This window comes from Gymnoscopelus microlampas, assembly GCF_963454915.1.
Source record: "Gymnoscopelus microlampas genome assembly, chromosome: 15".
Classification (NCBI taxonomy): Eukaryota; Metazoa; Chordata; class Actinopteri; order Myctophiformes; family Myctophidae; genus Gymnoscopelus; species Gymnoscopelus microlampas.
In genome coordinates, this window is record NC_139952.1 from 50,358,228 (window position 1) to 50,373,096 (window position 14,869).

Consider the following 14,869-nt stretch of genomic DNA (forward strand, 5'->3'; position numbering starts at 1 on the left):
CCCTGGTCTACAATGGCTTTGGTTTGGGTTTGTCTCTGACGCCCTCTGTCGGTCCACAGACGGTAGGTACACCCCCTCGCGGTGGGTTATATCTTCTCTCGGCCCCCCCATTGGCCTAAATGCCGGCATCTCTTTGAAAGCTGCGACGTGATTGGCCGGCGTCTAGCAAAAGCGTCGATGTGATTGGTCCGTTTCCCGCTCGCGAGGCGGAGCAGCGGCACGAGCGACGCCGCTCGAGCGATGGACGGAGGAGCCGGACGGGGAACAGGAGGCTGAAGCACCGACCGTTAGCCGGGTTTTTAATTATCAATGAAACACATTTAAATACCAAGCATTCGGGGGAAAAACCAGCTACGACACATTTGTCATTAATTGTACTTTTTATATCATAAACGTCGCTGCAGCGTCGAGTCTTTGTATTGGTTTTGTACAGTATTTATAGCGGCTAACCGGTTAGCATCAGGCTAGCATCTTATTGTGTGAGGAGCACTAGGCCTCAACAGAAGCCCCGCCGCTCCGTTTTAACAATAGCCGCCTCACAGCGCTCCCTCCACGGCCTTGTTTCCTCACTAAGGCCCGCCGCCAGGGGAGGAACAATATGAAAAGTAAACGCTTTCTGGCGGCTTTTTAAGCGACTGAAAACGCTGTGGGGCTTTTAATTTATTTATATTCAGCGTGTATTGACGTTATAAAGAAGGACAGACGTTGGTTCATCCTCCTCCTCATCCTCACACAGAGGCTTCTTCATCACAAAGAGAAACATGTCTAATGGAGCAGGGAGCGGGGGGGCGGGGCTGACCTGGGTGGTAAGTTAATTTATTTACTATTTATTTACTTCTTGTGTACATTCATTGTCTGTTTGTCTGACTAATAAACGCCTCTGAACCAGCCTGACACCGGTTTAACTTTATAAAGCAGTGTAACACACCGCATCATAGACTAGAGAGCGTTGGTTCTCAAAGTGGGGGTCCGGGGACCCCCGCAGGGGTACTTGAGGGGGTTCCAGGGGGTCCCCAGCTAAATGATGGACAGGAACCAAATGGACCCTTATGGGTCTGTAACTCTGAGAGTGTACAAATGGAACCAAATAGACCCTAACGGGTCCATTTGGTTCCATTTGTACACTCTCAGAGTTAAATTAACATTGATTTTACAATATGAATTGGGGTCCCAGAGGTATAAATGCCATTAAATGGGGGTCCGTAGCCTAATGCATGTCAAACTGGGGGTCCTTGAAATTGAAATGGTTGAGAATCACTGCTAGAGAGCCGTAAACACTTTCTCTTATTGGGGTCCCTGGCTTATCTTTTCAAATGGGGGTCCGGGGGCTAATTCGTGTAACTTTGGGGGTCCTTGACATGAAAAAGTTTACGAACCACTGGACTAGAGCGTTGGTTTTCAACCTTTTTTTTGTGTGTCAAGGACCCCCAAATTGACACATATTAGCCCAGGGACCCCCCCCCCCCTTTGAAAAGATATGCCAGGGACTCAACCATTTTGATTTCTTGGGGGGGGGGGTTCCCAATCTACACTGTATCATCATCATTAGTGTTCATGTAACTCTGAGAGTGTACAAATATGGAACCAAATGGACCCATTTGTACACTCTCAGAGTTACATACATGCAAGGGGTCAATTTGGCTCCTAACTATTAATTTGGCTGGGGACCCCCTGGAACCCCCTCAAGGACCTCTGGTTGAGAACCACTGGACTAGAGTTAAAGGCCCAGACAGACAGACAGACAGACAGACAGACAGTGATTGTTCTTCTGGGGGGGGGGGGGGGGTTTACATTCTTAAAGCAGTGTGATGATGATGATGTAGAATGTAAATATGAATATATCTCAGCCTAGACCCGGCCGTAACTTAAAGCTCCTCCAAGAGAGCCAGCTCCCTTGGAGGAGGCGTGGGTTCGTATCCCACTCCTCCTCCTGACACTAATCTAACGTTTGTGCAACACCGAGCTGGACTCGAACCCTGGTCTCTCTCTCCAGCCCTGCAGACCGGCACAGATAACCAACCAGCAACATCTTAAAGACAGCCAAGAGTTGCTTGTTACCTGCTGGTCTGCAGAGCAGGAGACCCGGGTTCGAAACCAGCTCGGTGTGTGCAAAAAAAGTTACAATAATGCGATTAATACGACTTGGAGTGTTGGGAGAGTTATTAAAGTGTAATAGTGTTATTATAGAGCTATTAGAGTGTAATAAAGTGTTATTAGAGTGTAATAAAGTGTTATTGCAGAGTTGGTCCAGTGTAATAGGGTTATTGAGTGTTAGAACGTAAGAATATTGGTTTTACTCCAATGTTTACAAACATTAGCTGCCAACAACGCTATAAAACCTGCCAGGTCTGCAGAATACCTGTAAATAAGTTCCAGTGTGTGTGAATAATAAATGTGATATCTAGTGTTAGATTCACTCACAGAAACGCATTGTCTCCCTGGCTGTGTTTTTATGTTTTTGGTGATGATAGGGCTTGTTTTACGTTCTGTATCACTGATTGAGGCTTTTTAAGCTTTAAATCCCCCCCCAGATCTAGTCTAGTCTTTAGTGGTTAGGCTAAGGGGACCCCCAGCGGTCCTTGAGGGGGTTCCACGGGGGTCCCCCAGCTAAATTATAGATAGTTCATAGGAACCAAATGGAGCCTTACAGGTCTGTAACTCTGCAGAGTGAATGTGCAAATGGAACCAAATGGTAATAACTGTATTAAGGCTGGGTCTATAATGCATTATAATGCACTTACTATATGGCTTTATAACACTTATACTTAATTACCTAACAATCTATGACAAGCTTAATGAAGTGTTATAAGGGTTGGTCATAATGCATTATAAGCTCAGTGGACTGGGCACAGTGTAACTACCAGTGGTGGGAAGTAACTAAGTACATTTACTTAAGTACGATGTTGAGGTATTTGTACTTTACTTGAGTATTTCCAATTTCCAATACTTTTACTTCTACTCCACTACATCTCAGAGGCAAATATTGTACTTTCAGATATAAATTATGATATTATAAAACACACATTAACCACTTTAGCCCTGTTTTATACCTAGGCTATTTGAAAATAGCCGATCTACAAGCTCACAACGCGTCGCGATGTGAGCTTGTAGATCGGCTATTTTCAAATATTTAGTACTTTTACTTTTGGTACTTTAAGTACATTTTGATGCCAATACTTTTGTACTTAACTTTTTTTTTAACCACTTTTTTACTCAAGTCAATTTTGAATCCTGGACTTTTACTTGTAACAAAGTATTTCTATGTTGCAGTATTGGTACTTTTACTTAAGTAAAGAATTTGAGTACTTTTTCCACCACTGATAACTACCAGAACTGAAGTCAGAGTTATGCAGTGTCTTTGTTATAAGTTGTGATGCTTAATTGTGAACATTCATAAGGAGTGCTATGAAGGCATTATAATGGTAAACACCACCACACTACTGTAGTGTGTTTCTATGTCAGTGACAATGGCACAGCGGGTGGGGGGGGGGGCTGTCAGCTGGAGGTCAAGGGGGTCGAGCAGGGTTTCTCCTGCATCTGTTTGGGTTCTTTTGAGCGTCTTCATAATGGACTAGAACAGACGTGCTGCGTTTGAATGAAGTGTTCTGTCATTAAAGGCCTAGTGGGTTAAGTACAGACTGTAACTGTTCCATTTATGTGCTTTAACCCATTGAGACCTGAAGCCGATTCTACATGTCTCCTCCTAAATCTCAACAGTATTCTCAAAAACGTATGTTTCTATATCAGTGGTGCTCAATCTTTTTCATGTCAAGGACCCCCCCAAAATGATATGTATTTGGCCGCGGACCCCCATCAAAATATTTTGTTCCAGGGACCCCCCCAAGAAGCAAAGATTTGAGTTAAAAATGTTCGCTTTAAAAATATATATATTCAGAAGATTTGCACGCATTTTCACGGTTTTTCAAAAATAGCAGATCTACAAGCTCGTAGCGCGGCACGCTACGAGCTTGTAGATCTGCTATTTTTGAATGGCCAAAGTGTAAAATAATGCTTTTTTTTTATAGCTCAAATCAAAAAATGACACAGTTCCAGGTCTTAATGGGTTAAAAAGTTCTCGCACTGAAAGAATGTGTTTTTAATTGTGAGATGGTTTGTTGGGCTGTAGAGAGAACATGCAGAGAAACTCCACAGAGAATAGAGACGGTGTTGTGTAGTAAATAGACCACACTGTTTTGGAATATGACTTTTAGTAATACGTTTCTAGTAGTAGAGCAGCAAGCCAGCAATAACGTAACAGTGCATGGAATTAAACTCCAAACAAAGGCATAAACTGATTTAATTAGCCCCCCCAAAAAACTATAATTACAAGACTTACACTGTACTTACCCCCCAGGCTACCGCAAACTATATGTAGCTAATACACTTTGACTGGTATTGTTATTTGGGTTGTTATTTAGTTTGCATGAAGAGTAGTGTCAGTTGTAATAATAATTATAATAATAAAGCATAACACTTACACAGTGCTATTCAAAATACCAAAAGCCACTTTGCAAAAAACAAAATAAAACCACTTTATTAAGACAAAAAGCCAAAGATAAAAACTCAGCTGAAAGTTAAAATAATAGGAAAAGTGTTAAAAAAGGTCATTTGAATTTAAGTGGGGAAGGCTGGCATGTCTGAAGAGGTGTGTTTTTAACAGTTTTATGATTATTTACCCCCCAGAAAAAAAGTCAGTTTAGTGTGTTGACTGAAGCGTGACCCCACCCACCGTGCGTGTGTGTGTGTGTGTGTGTGTGTGTGTGTGTGTGTGTGTGTCTGTGTGTGTGGTTTTACGTGTGTGTGGTTGTCCCAGAATAACACCATCATCTCTCCATCTACTGTTCAAACCGTTGAAGGGAGTGTCTGTCTTCCTTTTCGGCTGCAAACAAACACCCATAATCTGCTGTCAACGACAATAATAATAACAAGCCGAGTCTGATCACAGATGGAGGTGGGGGTAAGATGTCTAAAACATAGAGTGTGATCACTGATGGAGGTGGGGGTAAGATGCCTAAAACATAGATAAGATGTCTAAAACATAGAGTCTGATCACAGATGGAGGTGAGGTAAGATGCCTAAAACATAGAGTCTGATCACAGATGGAGGTGAGGTAAGATGCCTAAAACATAGAGTCTGATCACAGATGGAGGTGAGGTAAGATGCCTAAAACATAGAGTCTGATCACTGATGGAGGTGAGGTAAGATGTCTAAAACATAGAGACTGATCACTGATGGAGGTGAGGTAAGATGTCTAAAACATAGAGTGTGATCACTGATGGAGGTGAGGTAAGATGTCTAAAACATAGAGTGTGATCACTGATGGAGGTGAGGTAAGATGTCTAAAACATAGAGTGTGATCACTGATGGAGGTGAGGTAAGATGTCTAAAACATAGTGTGATCACTGATGGAGGTGAGGTAAGATGTCTAAAACATAGAGTCTGATCACTGATGGAGGTGAGGTAAGATGTCTAAAACATAGAGTCTGATCACAGATGGAGGTGAGGTAAGATGTCTAAAACATAGTGTGATCACTGATGGAGGTGAGGTAATATGTCTAAAACATAGAGTCTGATCACTGATGGAGGTGAGGTAAGATGTCTAAAACATAGTGTGATCACTGATGGAGGTGAGGTAAGATGTCTAAAACATAGAGTCTGATCACAGATGGAGGTGAGGTAAGATGTCTAAAACATAGTGTGATCACTGATGGAGGTGAGGTAAGATGTCTAAAACATAGAGTCTGATCACTGATGGAGGTGGGGTAAGATGTCTAAAACATAGAGTGTGATCACTGATGGAGGTGAGGTAAGATGTCTAAAACATAGAGTGTGATCACTGATGGAGGTGGGGGGTAAGATGTCTAAAACATAGAGTGTGATCACTGATGGAGGTGGGGTAAGATGTCTAAAACATAGAGTGTGATCACTGATGGAGGTGGGGGGTAAGATGTCTAAAACATAGAGTGTGATCACAGATGGAGGTGAGGTAAGATGTCTAAAACATAGAGTGTGATCACTGATGGAGGTGGGGTAAGATGTCTAAAACATAGAGTGTGATCACAGATGGAGGTGAGGTAAGATGTCTAAAACATAGAGTGTGATCACTGATGGAGGTGGGGGGTAAGATGTCTAAAACATAGTGTGATCACAGATGGAGGTGAGGTAAGATGTCTAAAACATAGCCATAGCTCTGATCAACAGTCCGTGGCAAGTTTCGGGGCAAATGCAGTGATCCTGTGCTTACCCCGGATGAACTTCCTGAGCTTTTGTCAATTATATAGTAGTAAGATAATCAGTTGTTCCATATATATATTCCATTTCACAGTCTGTTCAACAGGAAACACACACATATATAAAACACAACATATCAGACACTACATAATAGAGTCCACAGAGTACACAACAAACCACACATCAGCCAGTGGTGGAAAGTAACTAAGTACATTTACTTAAGTACTGTACATAAGTACAATTTTGAGTTATTTGTTCTCTACTTGAACTTGAACTTGAGTGCAGCAATGGCTGAGTGGACAAACTCTTTACCATCTCTATCATCCAAGATGGCATGATTGAAAAGGTACGGTTGCGGGTAGGATCAGTGTCATTCACTATTGTGAGTTGAGCTAAACCACAACGTGTGCGGGCTTTATCCTTCATATCAGAACGTGTTGCTGTGGGAAGGACAATGATCTTGTGAGCAATGTGGGTAAATACTGAAAAGTGTGTTTCTGTTAGACACACGGGTCAATAATATTGAAGAAACACGGGGAACAACAACAACAAACAACGCAGCAAAAAGTCTCAAGGCTTTGTGAGTTTTTAACAAAGTTATGCGCATGTATTCTAATAACAGACCCTCTTTGAAAAAAACAATGCCGCCAAAAAGGAGGAAGCTAACGGGCGGGGGGACGGACCCAAGGCGGACGCCGGCGGAGGGAAGAAAGGCGGCGCCTCCAAGAAGATGTCCGTGGAGCGCGTTTACCAGAAGAAGACCCAGCTAGAACACATCCTCCTCCGTCCAGACACCTACATCGGCTCTGTGGAGCCCGTCACCCAGGTACCATAGAACACATACCTTTCTGACACCCAGGTATGATAGAACACGCCCCCTTTCTGACACCCAGGTACTGCAGAACACACCCCCTTTCTGACATCCAGGTACGATAGAACACACCCCCTTCTGTTAGGAACCGCTGGTCTTCAACAAGGACCAGACGGTGTTAGGAACCACTGGGCAAGGTGGTCTCCACTGTGTTTAATCTTTTACATTAGGAGAGGATAACACTTTGTTCAACCCCCCCAAAGAGGGGAGTTCAGGGTGTCCCAGCATGCAGCACAGAATAATAAGAGTAAAAAGTGCCCAGTAGACAATAAAAAATGGCAATAAATGTACTAAACCATACAGTAATAATGAGCAGACACACTAAAAGACAATACACACTCATATATGCCTGCACATACACACAATATAAACAATTATTACATCATTGTTTGTTTGTTCATAATATGGAAATAGACACACATGATGCTATGAGATGGACTATGTCATATACAGACATGCAAAAGTGTCACTTTTCAGCTACAGTCACCTTTTTGAACCCAAATAGGGCAATTGTGTGACACCTGACCCGAAAGAAAACAACATGTTGTCACCTTTTTCACCTCGGGGCTGTTTGCATGCCTGAATATATTGAGGGGAAGATTACATCATTATTTTCACAGTTTTTCAGTGCAGTGCTGACTGTGTTCTGTGTATTTACTCATCGTGGATGAGAAATTAATCTCAGTTTCCAACTGATATATATGGTTAAAACGTATAGATTATGACCACTAGAGTGGATTAAAAGAGATGGCATATGCTATGTCCCCACCATTCATGATCAAATTGTAAGTAATCCTTATTTACTTGTACGTTATGTATATTGTTGTTGTATATACACAGTATATTATGTTAGTTTGAATGGGGGCTAATGAAGCGATATTCTGTGTGCAGACATTATTACTTTGATTTACTTGACGTTAGGTTAGAGAACTTACATACGTGTGAAATGAGTCACACTTTACAACTGTGTCACAAGAGTGCATGCTTACATACACACACACACACACACGCACACACGCACACACGCACACACACTGCACACTCCTTGTGCACTGTGTGATTTCACAAATGTCAACGAGGTCATTGGACCTCGTTGACATTAATTGTCTGCCTTTTGAAAATAACACTGAAAAATACATAGTAAAAAAAAAGTGCTCAGGAGCCGAGATACAGCCTTTTTCAGTAATAAGTTAAACAAGAAGTGAATGGAGCAGCAAATATTCAAATGATGATATCTTGGGTTCTGAACGTTTTTTTCCCAAAAGAAAACACCTCATTGGCACGTTGCGCCATTGCGGTAAAACACGTGAAAAAAAATCACGTTTTTTAAGTCAGTGGCAGTATTGGTTAATTACGTCAATTACGTCAGAGGCAGTGAATGAGTTAAGGATCAATCAATAGATTGTGATTGAGTTTGTATCAGTGGAACGTCTTATACTTGAAGTTCCTACTTATCTTATCTGTGTCACAATGAAAACTCATTTGTCAAGGTTTATAAAAATAAATAAATAAATACCATGAAATTATTTTTACATTCATTTTTTTTATTGCCAATTATTTGTGGCCCTACTTGCCATACCCTCACCACTCCACTAGGGGGTTGGGAATATGTTCTTCATACGTTCTTTATCCTCTGAGTTAAATGTCTTCTCTGTCCTCTGTCCTCCTGTGCAGCAACTGTGGGTGTTTGATGATGAAGACGTAGGGATGAACCTGAGGGAGATCACCTACGTTCCTGGACTCTACAAGATCTTTGATGAGATCCTTGGTGAGTTATTTAAACCCATTCGGGGCAGCAGTGGCTCAGGGGCCGGATGGAAGCCGTGAGGTTTCCAGTTCGATCCCGGGCTCCCCCAGAGTTAGTGTAGAAGTGTCCTTGAGCAAGACACTGAACCCCTATTTGCTCCTGATGAGCAGGTTGGTGTCTTGCATGGTTTCCTCCACCATCGGTGTATGAATGTGTGTGTGTGTGTGTGTGTGTGTGTGTGAATGTAATGCACAATCTATGTATAGCGCTTTGGATAAAAGCGCTATATAAACCATTTACAATTTACCATTCAATCCGGGTGCCGTGCCGTGCCGCGCTATGAGCTTGTAGATCTGCTATTTTTTTTTTAATCATGAAAATGTGTGCAAATCTTTGAATATATATTGTTTTAAAGCGAACATTTGTAACTCAAATCTTTGCTTCTGGGGGGTCCCTGGAACAACATATTTTGAGATGGGGGTCGGCGGCCAAATACATATCATTTTGGGGGTCCTTGACATGAAATAATGTTAGCACCACTGATATAGAAACATAGGTTTATCAGAAAACTGTTGGGATTTAGAAGATATTTGTAGAATCGGCTTCAGGTCTTAATGGGCTAATCCCCGACATCAGTTTCCGTCCGTCCGTGTACTTAGGCAGTGCCTCATTTCTGAACTCTGAAAAATCCCCCAAAACGTGTTCTCTGGACTTGTATCTCTGTCTCTCAAGAAGCATTTATAATACTTGACCATCTATTGTTGTAGGAACGGTGGTGGGCTTGGTCTAAAGCCTGGACATTGTGTTATAACCGTCTTACATTTACACGTCTGGCTTTAAGAGAAAAAGAAGCTCTTTTGAAAGTCTTACATTTCCACTCATGGGTTTAAAAGGGTCTTTAAAAAGTCCTACGTTTAAAGTGCTGATACCTGCAGATAGCCTGTCTGTCTAGACAGAGTTTACTTATTTATTACTTTGTCCTTGTGACTGTTATTGTTGGCAGAGTCACTATCTGAGCATTTCTGAGGCATGAAAAGCCTGTGTGTCTGTCTGTCTGTCTGTCTGTCTGTCTGTCTGTGTGTGTGTGTGCCTGTCTGTCTGTCTGTCTGTCTGTCTGTCTGTCTGTCTGTCTGTCTGTCTGTCTGTCTGTCTGTCTGTCTGTCTATCCCCTCATTACACACACAGGAGTCTCATAGAATCGTGGAAAAAAACATAATCAGATCGCGGTAATCCGTTCCATAATTGCAGCCAGTTGAAAAAAAGCATGTTTCACCACAAAATACATGGTAAAAAAAAGAAGTACACAGGAGCCGAGATACAGGATTTTTAAGTAATATATTAAGTTAACCAGCGAGTGAATGGAGCAGTCAATCTTTGGATAGCAATATCTCTGGTTCTGTGTGGATTTTTTCAAAATAAATATCGCTGGCTCAGGAGATTAAATAAACGCTTTCAACCTGATGTCCCTACTCTGGGTATGTCATCAGAAAACGTGTTGTGAGCTTGTACATCAGCTATTTTAGCTATCGGAACATTTTTGAAAGTATGAAATATGGACTCAGGTGGTAAACCTCACATCACAGACAGATAGAGTTTTTACAACGTTAACTACATCAGGGGCAAAATAATAATAATAACCCTGTTACTTACAACATTAACCACTCAGGAAGCAGCGGCGTCCACAAACAGACTGATTGTTCATAATGTGAACCAGTTTGTTGCTTTGATAAGTGTGCAACGTCTCATCTCATCGCAAATGTTGTTGGAACTCAAACCAACGGGGGATTTAATGACGGCAGATCCAATAGGTTTTTTTTTCCATAACGATGCTCCTGCTAATAAGGTGCCGCGGGTGTAATTACCCTGGAGTTGATATTGTCGCGGATCATATTGCACTTAACCCATTAAGACCGGGAACGCATCTGTGTCATTTTTAGATCTTAACCATTTTAACCATTCGTTTATACTGTGGCTATTCAAAAATAGCAGATCTACAAGCTCATAGCGCGGCACCGAGTGCCGCGCTATGAGCTTGTAGATCTGCTATTTTTGAAAAATCTTGAAAATGTGTGCAAATCTTTGAATATATATATATTTTTTTAAAGCAACATTTTTTTTTTTACTCAAATATTTGCTTCTGGGGGTCCCTGGAACAATTTTTTTTGAGAGGGGGGTCCGCGGACAAATACATATATAATATTTTGCGGGTCCTTGTTTGAGAACCACTGATATTACAGCAACATAAGTGTTTCAGAAAACAGTTAGGATTTAGAAGACATTTGTAGAATCCCCCAGAAGCAAAAGACGTTACAAATGTTTGCTTTGAAAAATATATATATATTCAAAGATTTGTACACATTTATATTAAATTAAAAATAATTTAAAAAAGCAGATCTACAAGCTCATAGCACTATGTGCTTGTAGATCTGCTATTTTTGATATAAGATAATGGTTAAAGTGGTTACAATTTTAAATGACACGTGATGCGTTCCCGGTCTAAAAGTGTTAAAGCCACGAGGGGGTTTGTGTTCATAACTGTGTTCCTCTCTGTAGCATCTTGGCACGTTTATTCTAAGTGTTTGTAGGAGTAATTCTCTCTCTCTCTGTGTGTGAGTGAAGATGATGACTGTGTCCTTTATAATTACACACTAGATCTCAGGAGACTCCAGAGGGAACGTTGTCACCTTCCAAATCTGTCACATTTACAACCCCCCCCCTCCCCCCCCCCCCTCCCCCAAAGCAAACAGGCCCGCCGTGTCCGATTGGATTCCACCGTTAACCATGACTAGAGCCGCGTTTATTTATCCCATTAAGACCTGGAACGCATCTGTGTCACTTTTTCATTTGAGCTAAAAAAAAAACAACAACATTATTTTACACTTTTGGCTATTCAAAAATAGCAGATCTACAAGTTCATAGCGCGGCACTCGGTGCCGCGCTATGAACTTGTAGATCTGCTATTTTTTTAAACGTCGTGAAAATGTGTGCAAATCTTTGAATATATATTGTTTTAAAGCGAGCGTTTGTAACTCAAATCTTTGCGTCTGGGTGGGGGGGGTCCCTGGAACTAAACATATTTTGAGATGGGGGTCGGCGGCCAAATACATATAGTTTTGGGGGTCCTTGACATGAAAAAGTGTGAGAAACCACTGATATAGAAACATAGTTTTTTTTTAGAATACTGTTGGGATTTAGAAGACATTTGTAGAGTCGGCTTCAGGTCTGAATGGTTTATTATAGAGAGAAGTGTTTGTGTTTGGAAAAGAAGGGATTGTCAGGTCAACCTAAGTTTATCTCCTTCAGAAGTGTGTGGCTTATTTTCTATAAGCCCTGAAGCATAAAAAGACCCATTTATGCTTATCTTTATATTTATACTAAATATAGCCCACAATGTGTTGCATCTGTGACTGACACATCGTGGGCTTGTAGATCTGCTATCTTTGTCGTGCGACGCCATCAAACGAAGGACCGTAAATGATGCATAACGTGATTGGTGCACAATTTGTAACCAGGACGACTTTTTTTTCGATATTGGAAACTCGATAAAATGACTTGAGGATCTGTTCCCTCTCTTAATCCATTCAAACCGGGAACGCGCCTGTGTCATTTTAGATTTCTTTGACTATTAAAAAATTGCAGATTTACAAGCTCATAGCGCGGCACAGCTTGTAGATCTGCTATTTTTGAAAAATCTTGAAATTTTTTTTATTTTTAATTTTTTGATTTTTTTTTTTTACTTTTAGGATTTAGACATTTTTTAAGAATCGCCTCAGGTCTTAATGGGTTAATCCATTCAAACCGTGAATGCACCTGTGTCGGGCTATGAGCTTGTAGATCTGTCTGTTGTTTTTTTAAACCGTGAAAATTTGTGCAAATCTTTGATTATATATCTTCTTTTAAAGAGAACATTTTTAACTCCAGTATTTGCTTCTGGGGGGGGCCCTGGAGCGGCCTATTTTGAGAGCGGGGGTCTGCGGCCAAATACATATCATGTTTGTCGTTTGGTTTCTATATCAGTGGTTCTCCAATTTTTCCCATGGCAAGGACCCCCAAAAATATTTTTTTTTCTCAAGATATGTTGTTCTGTGACCCACTAAAAGCAAAGATTTGAGTTAAAAATGTTCGCTTTAAAAACATATTCAAAGATTTGCACAAATTGTCAAGATTTTTCATAAATAGCAGATCTACAAGCTCGTAGCGCGGCACCGAGTGCCGCGCTACGAGCTTGTAGATCTGCTATTTTTGAATTGCCAAAGTGTAAAACATGGATTCTCTCCCGTTTTAATGGCTTAAACAACTAAATATGTGGCTATGTACTTGACTGTATGATTGTAGAGAATTACAGAGTCTTTTCACTATATTCTAGGTTGTGATTGTAACGTTTGTGTTTTTATCCTCCAGTCAATGCAGCCGACAACAAACAGAGGGACAAGAACATGTCCACCATAAAGATCAACATTGACCCGTGAGTATATTATACATTATATTATTATTATTATTATTATTGATTGACATTTTTATTAGGCAAACAATTTAAAACATCACAATTACATTTATAATACTTTGTCTGAAAGGTCCGTCCAAAAAAGTCCTTGAGGACTTGTTTCCGTTGAGGTCCTTGGTATTCACGGAAATCGCAAGCTGCGTTCATGATTTGAGCCTTTTTGTTCAAAACGGACCAATCCTGCAAACTTTGGAAGCCAACCTTAACCAATGAGGATGGAATATGGGGAATTGGACAGATCTGTGTTGATCACATGACTATAGAGATACTGTGTACCGATTTGCATGACGTTTGGATAAAATCTGTAGGAGTAATTGCGACCGTAGGTCGCACTTACTATAGAAACCTGCTCCAGGTGTCCGTCCTGTCCGTCCGTCACTCCGTCACTCCGTCACACACGTCCGTCACACTTTTGCCCTGCTCATATCTCCGCACCCGTTGCCCCGATCCATGCCACATTTTGCACACACACTCCTTACCTGCCAAACTACACCCTCCAAGGACCCCCGGAGCTCCAGGGACCCCCAGCGGCCTCGGGGACCCCCAAGTGTAGAAAATGAGCACATGTGGACAAATTACCAAATGACCACCCCAACGGGGCTGCTCACGGGGCATTCCCGGGGACCACCCACTCCTGGTGCTCCAGAACGGATGCAAAAGGGGTGGCGCCCCCAGTGGAGGACCCCCTGCCACTGCAGCTCACATAAAATATGTGACCTACGGTCGCTTATCTCCCGATTAGGGAGTCTTACTGGTGTTAAAAAATGGGTTTTGCACAAATCGGCCTCCTGGTGGCGCTATAACAGGCCCATGTGAAAACATTGGGGCAGAGGTTCTGAATTGGCATCCAGGGAGTGTGTGTGCACAGTTTCGGAGCGACCGGGCCGACGGTGCCGGAGATTAGCTGCTAACACACAGACAGGACGGACGGAGGGTAAAACATACTCTCTCGCCATGCGTTTGGCCTGGCGGAGACAAAAAGGGGGTGGGGGGTCGTCTGAGTCCGTTGAAGCCTGGGTTAGTTGAAGCCTGTGGTTTAAGACGGGCAGTGACAGACAGACAGACAGACAGACAGGCCCTCCAGAGGACAGGCAGTAAATGACAGACAGACAGACAGACAGACAGGCCCTCTAGACCTGATGCATCACAGAGCAGAGTGTTAATGAGTCTGTGCTGTGATGCAGCAGAACTCACTTGACATGCAGTTCACCTCCAACAGGCTGCAAACTGTGCCTCCTCACGTGACTGCTGAAACACACTGTACCTCCTCACGTGACTGCTGAAACACACTGTACCTCCTCACGTGACTGCTGAAACACACTGTACCTCCTCACGTGACTGCTGAAACACACTGTACCTCCTCACGTGACTGCTGAAACACACTGTACCTCCTCACGTGACTGCTGAAACACCTCCTTGTTCTTGTTACACTCCACTACGCCCGTCACTGATGTTAACATGCTTTTATTTAGAGCCCGACCCATGCCAGAGGTGTCGGTAGTACTGATAGTGATTT

At 42.1% G+C, this 14,869-nt stretch overlaps 1 protein-coding gene across 2 annotated transcripts in view; it reads left to right on the forward strand.

Annotated features, from left to right (window-relative positions):
- The first annotated feature begins 237 nt into the window (after positions 1 to 237).
- Positions 238 to 14,869, forward strand: part of top2b (DNA topoisomerase II beta) — a 70,861-nt gene continuing 56,229 nt past the window's right edge. The window contains exons 1-4 of one of the 2 annotated variants that reach the window (XM_084081419.1): positions 238 to 806; positions 6,854 to 7,057; positions 8,777 to 8,870; positions 13,251 to 13,314. In XM_084081419.1, coding sequence (XP_083937545.1) covers positions 762 to 806; positions 6,854 to 7,057; positions 8,777 to 8,870; positions 13,251 to 13,314 — 407 coding nt within the window. In that variant the 5' untranslated portion in view covers positions 238 to 761. Of the gene's footprint in view, positions 807 to 4,930; positions 4,958 to 6,853; positions 7,058 to 8,776; positions 8,871 to 13,250; positions 13,315 to 14,869 lie in introns of those variants that run through there. The other variant, XM_084081420.1, reaches the window with a different exon arrangement.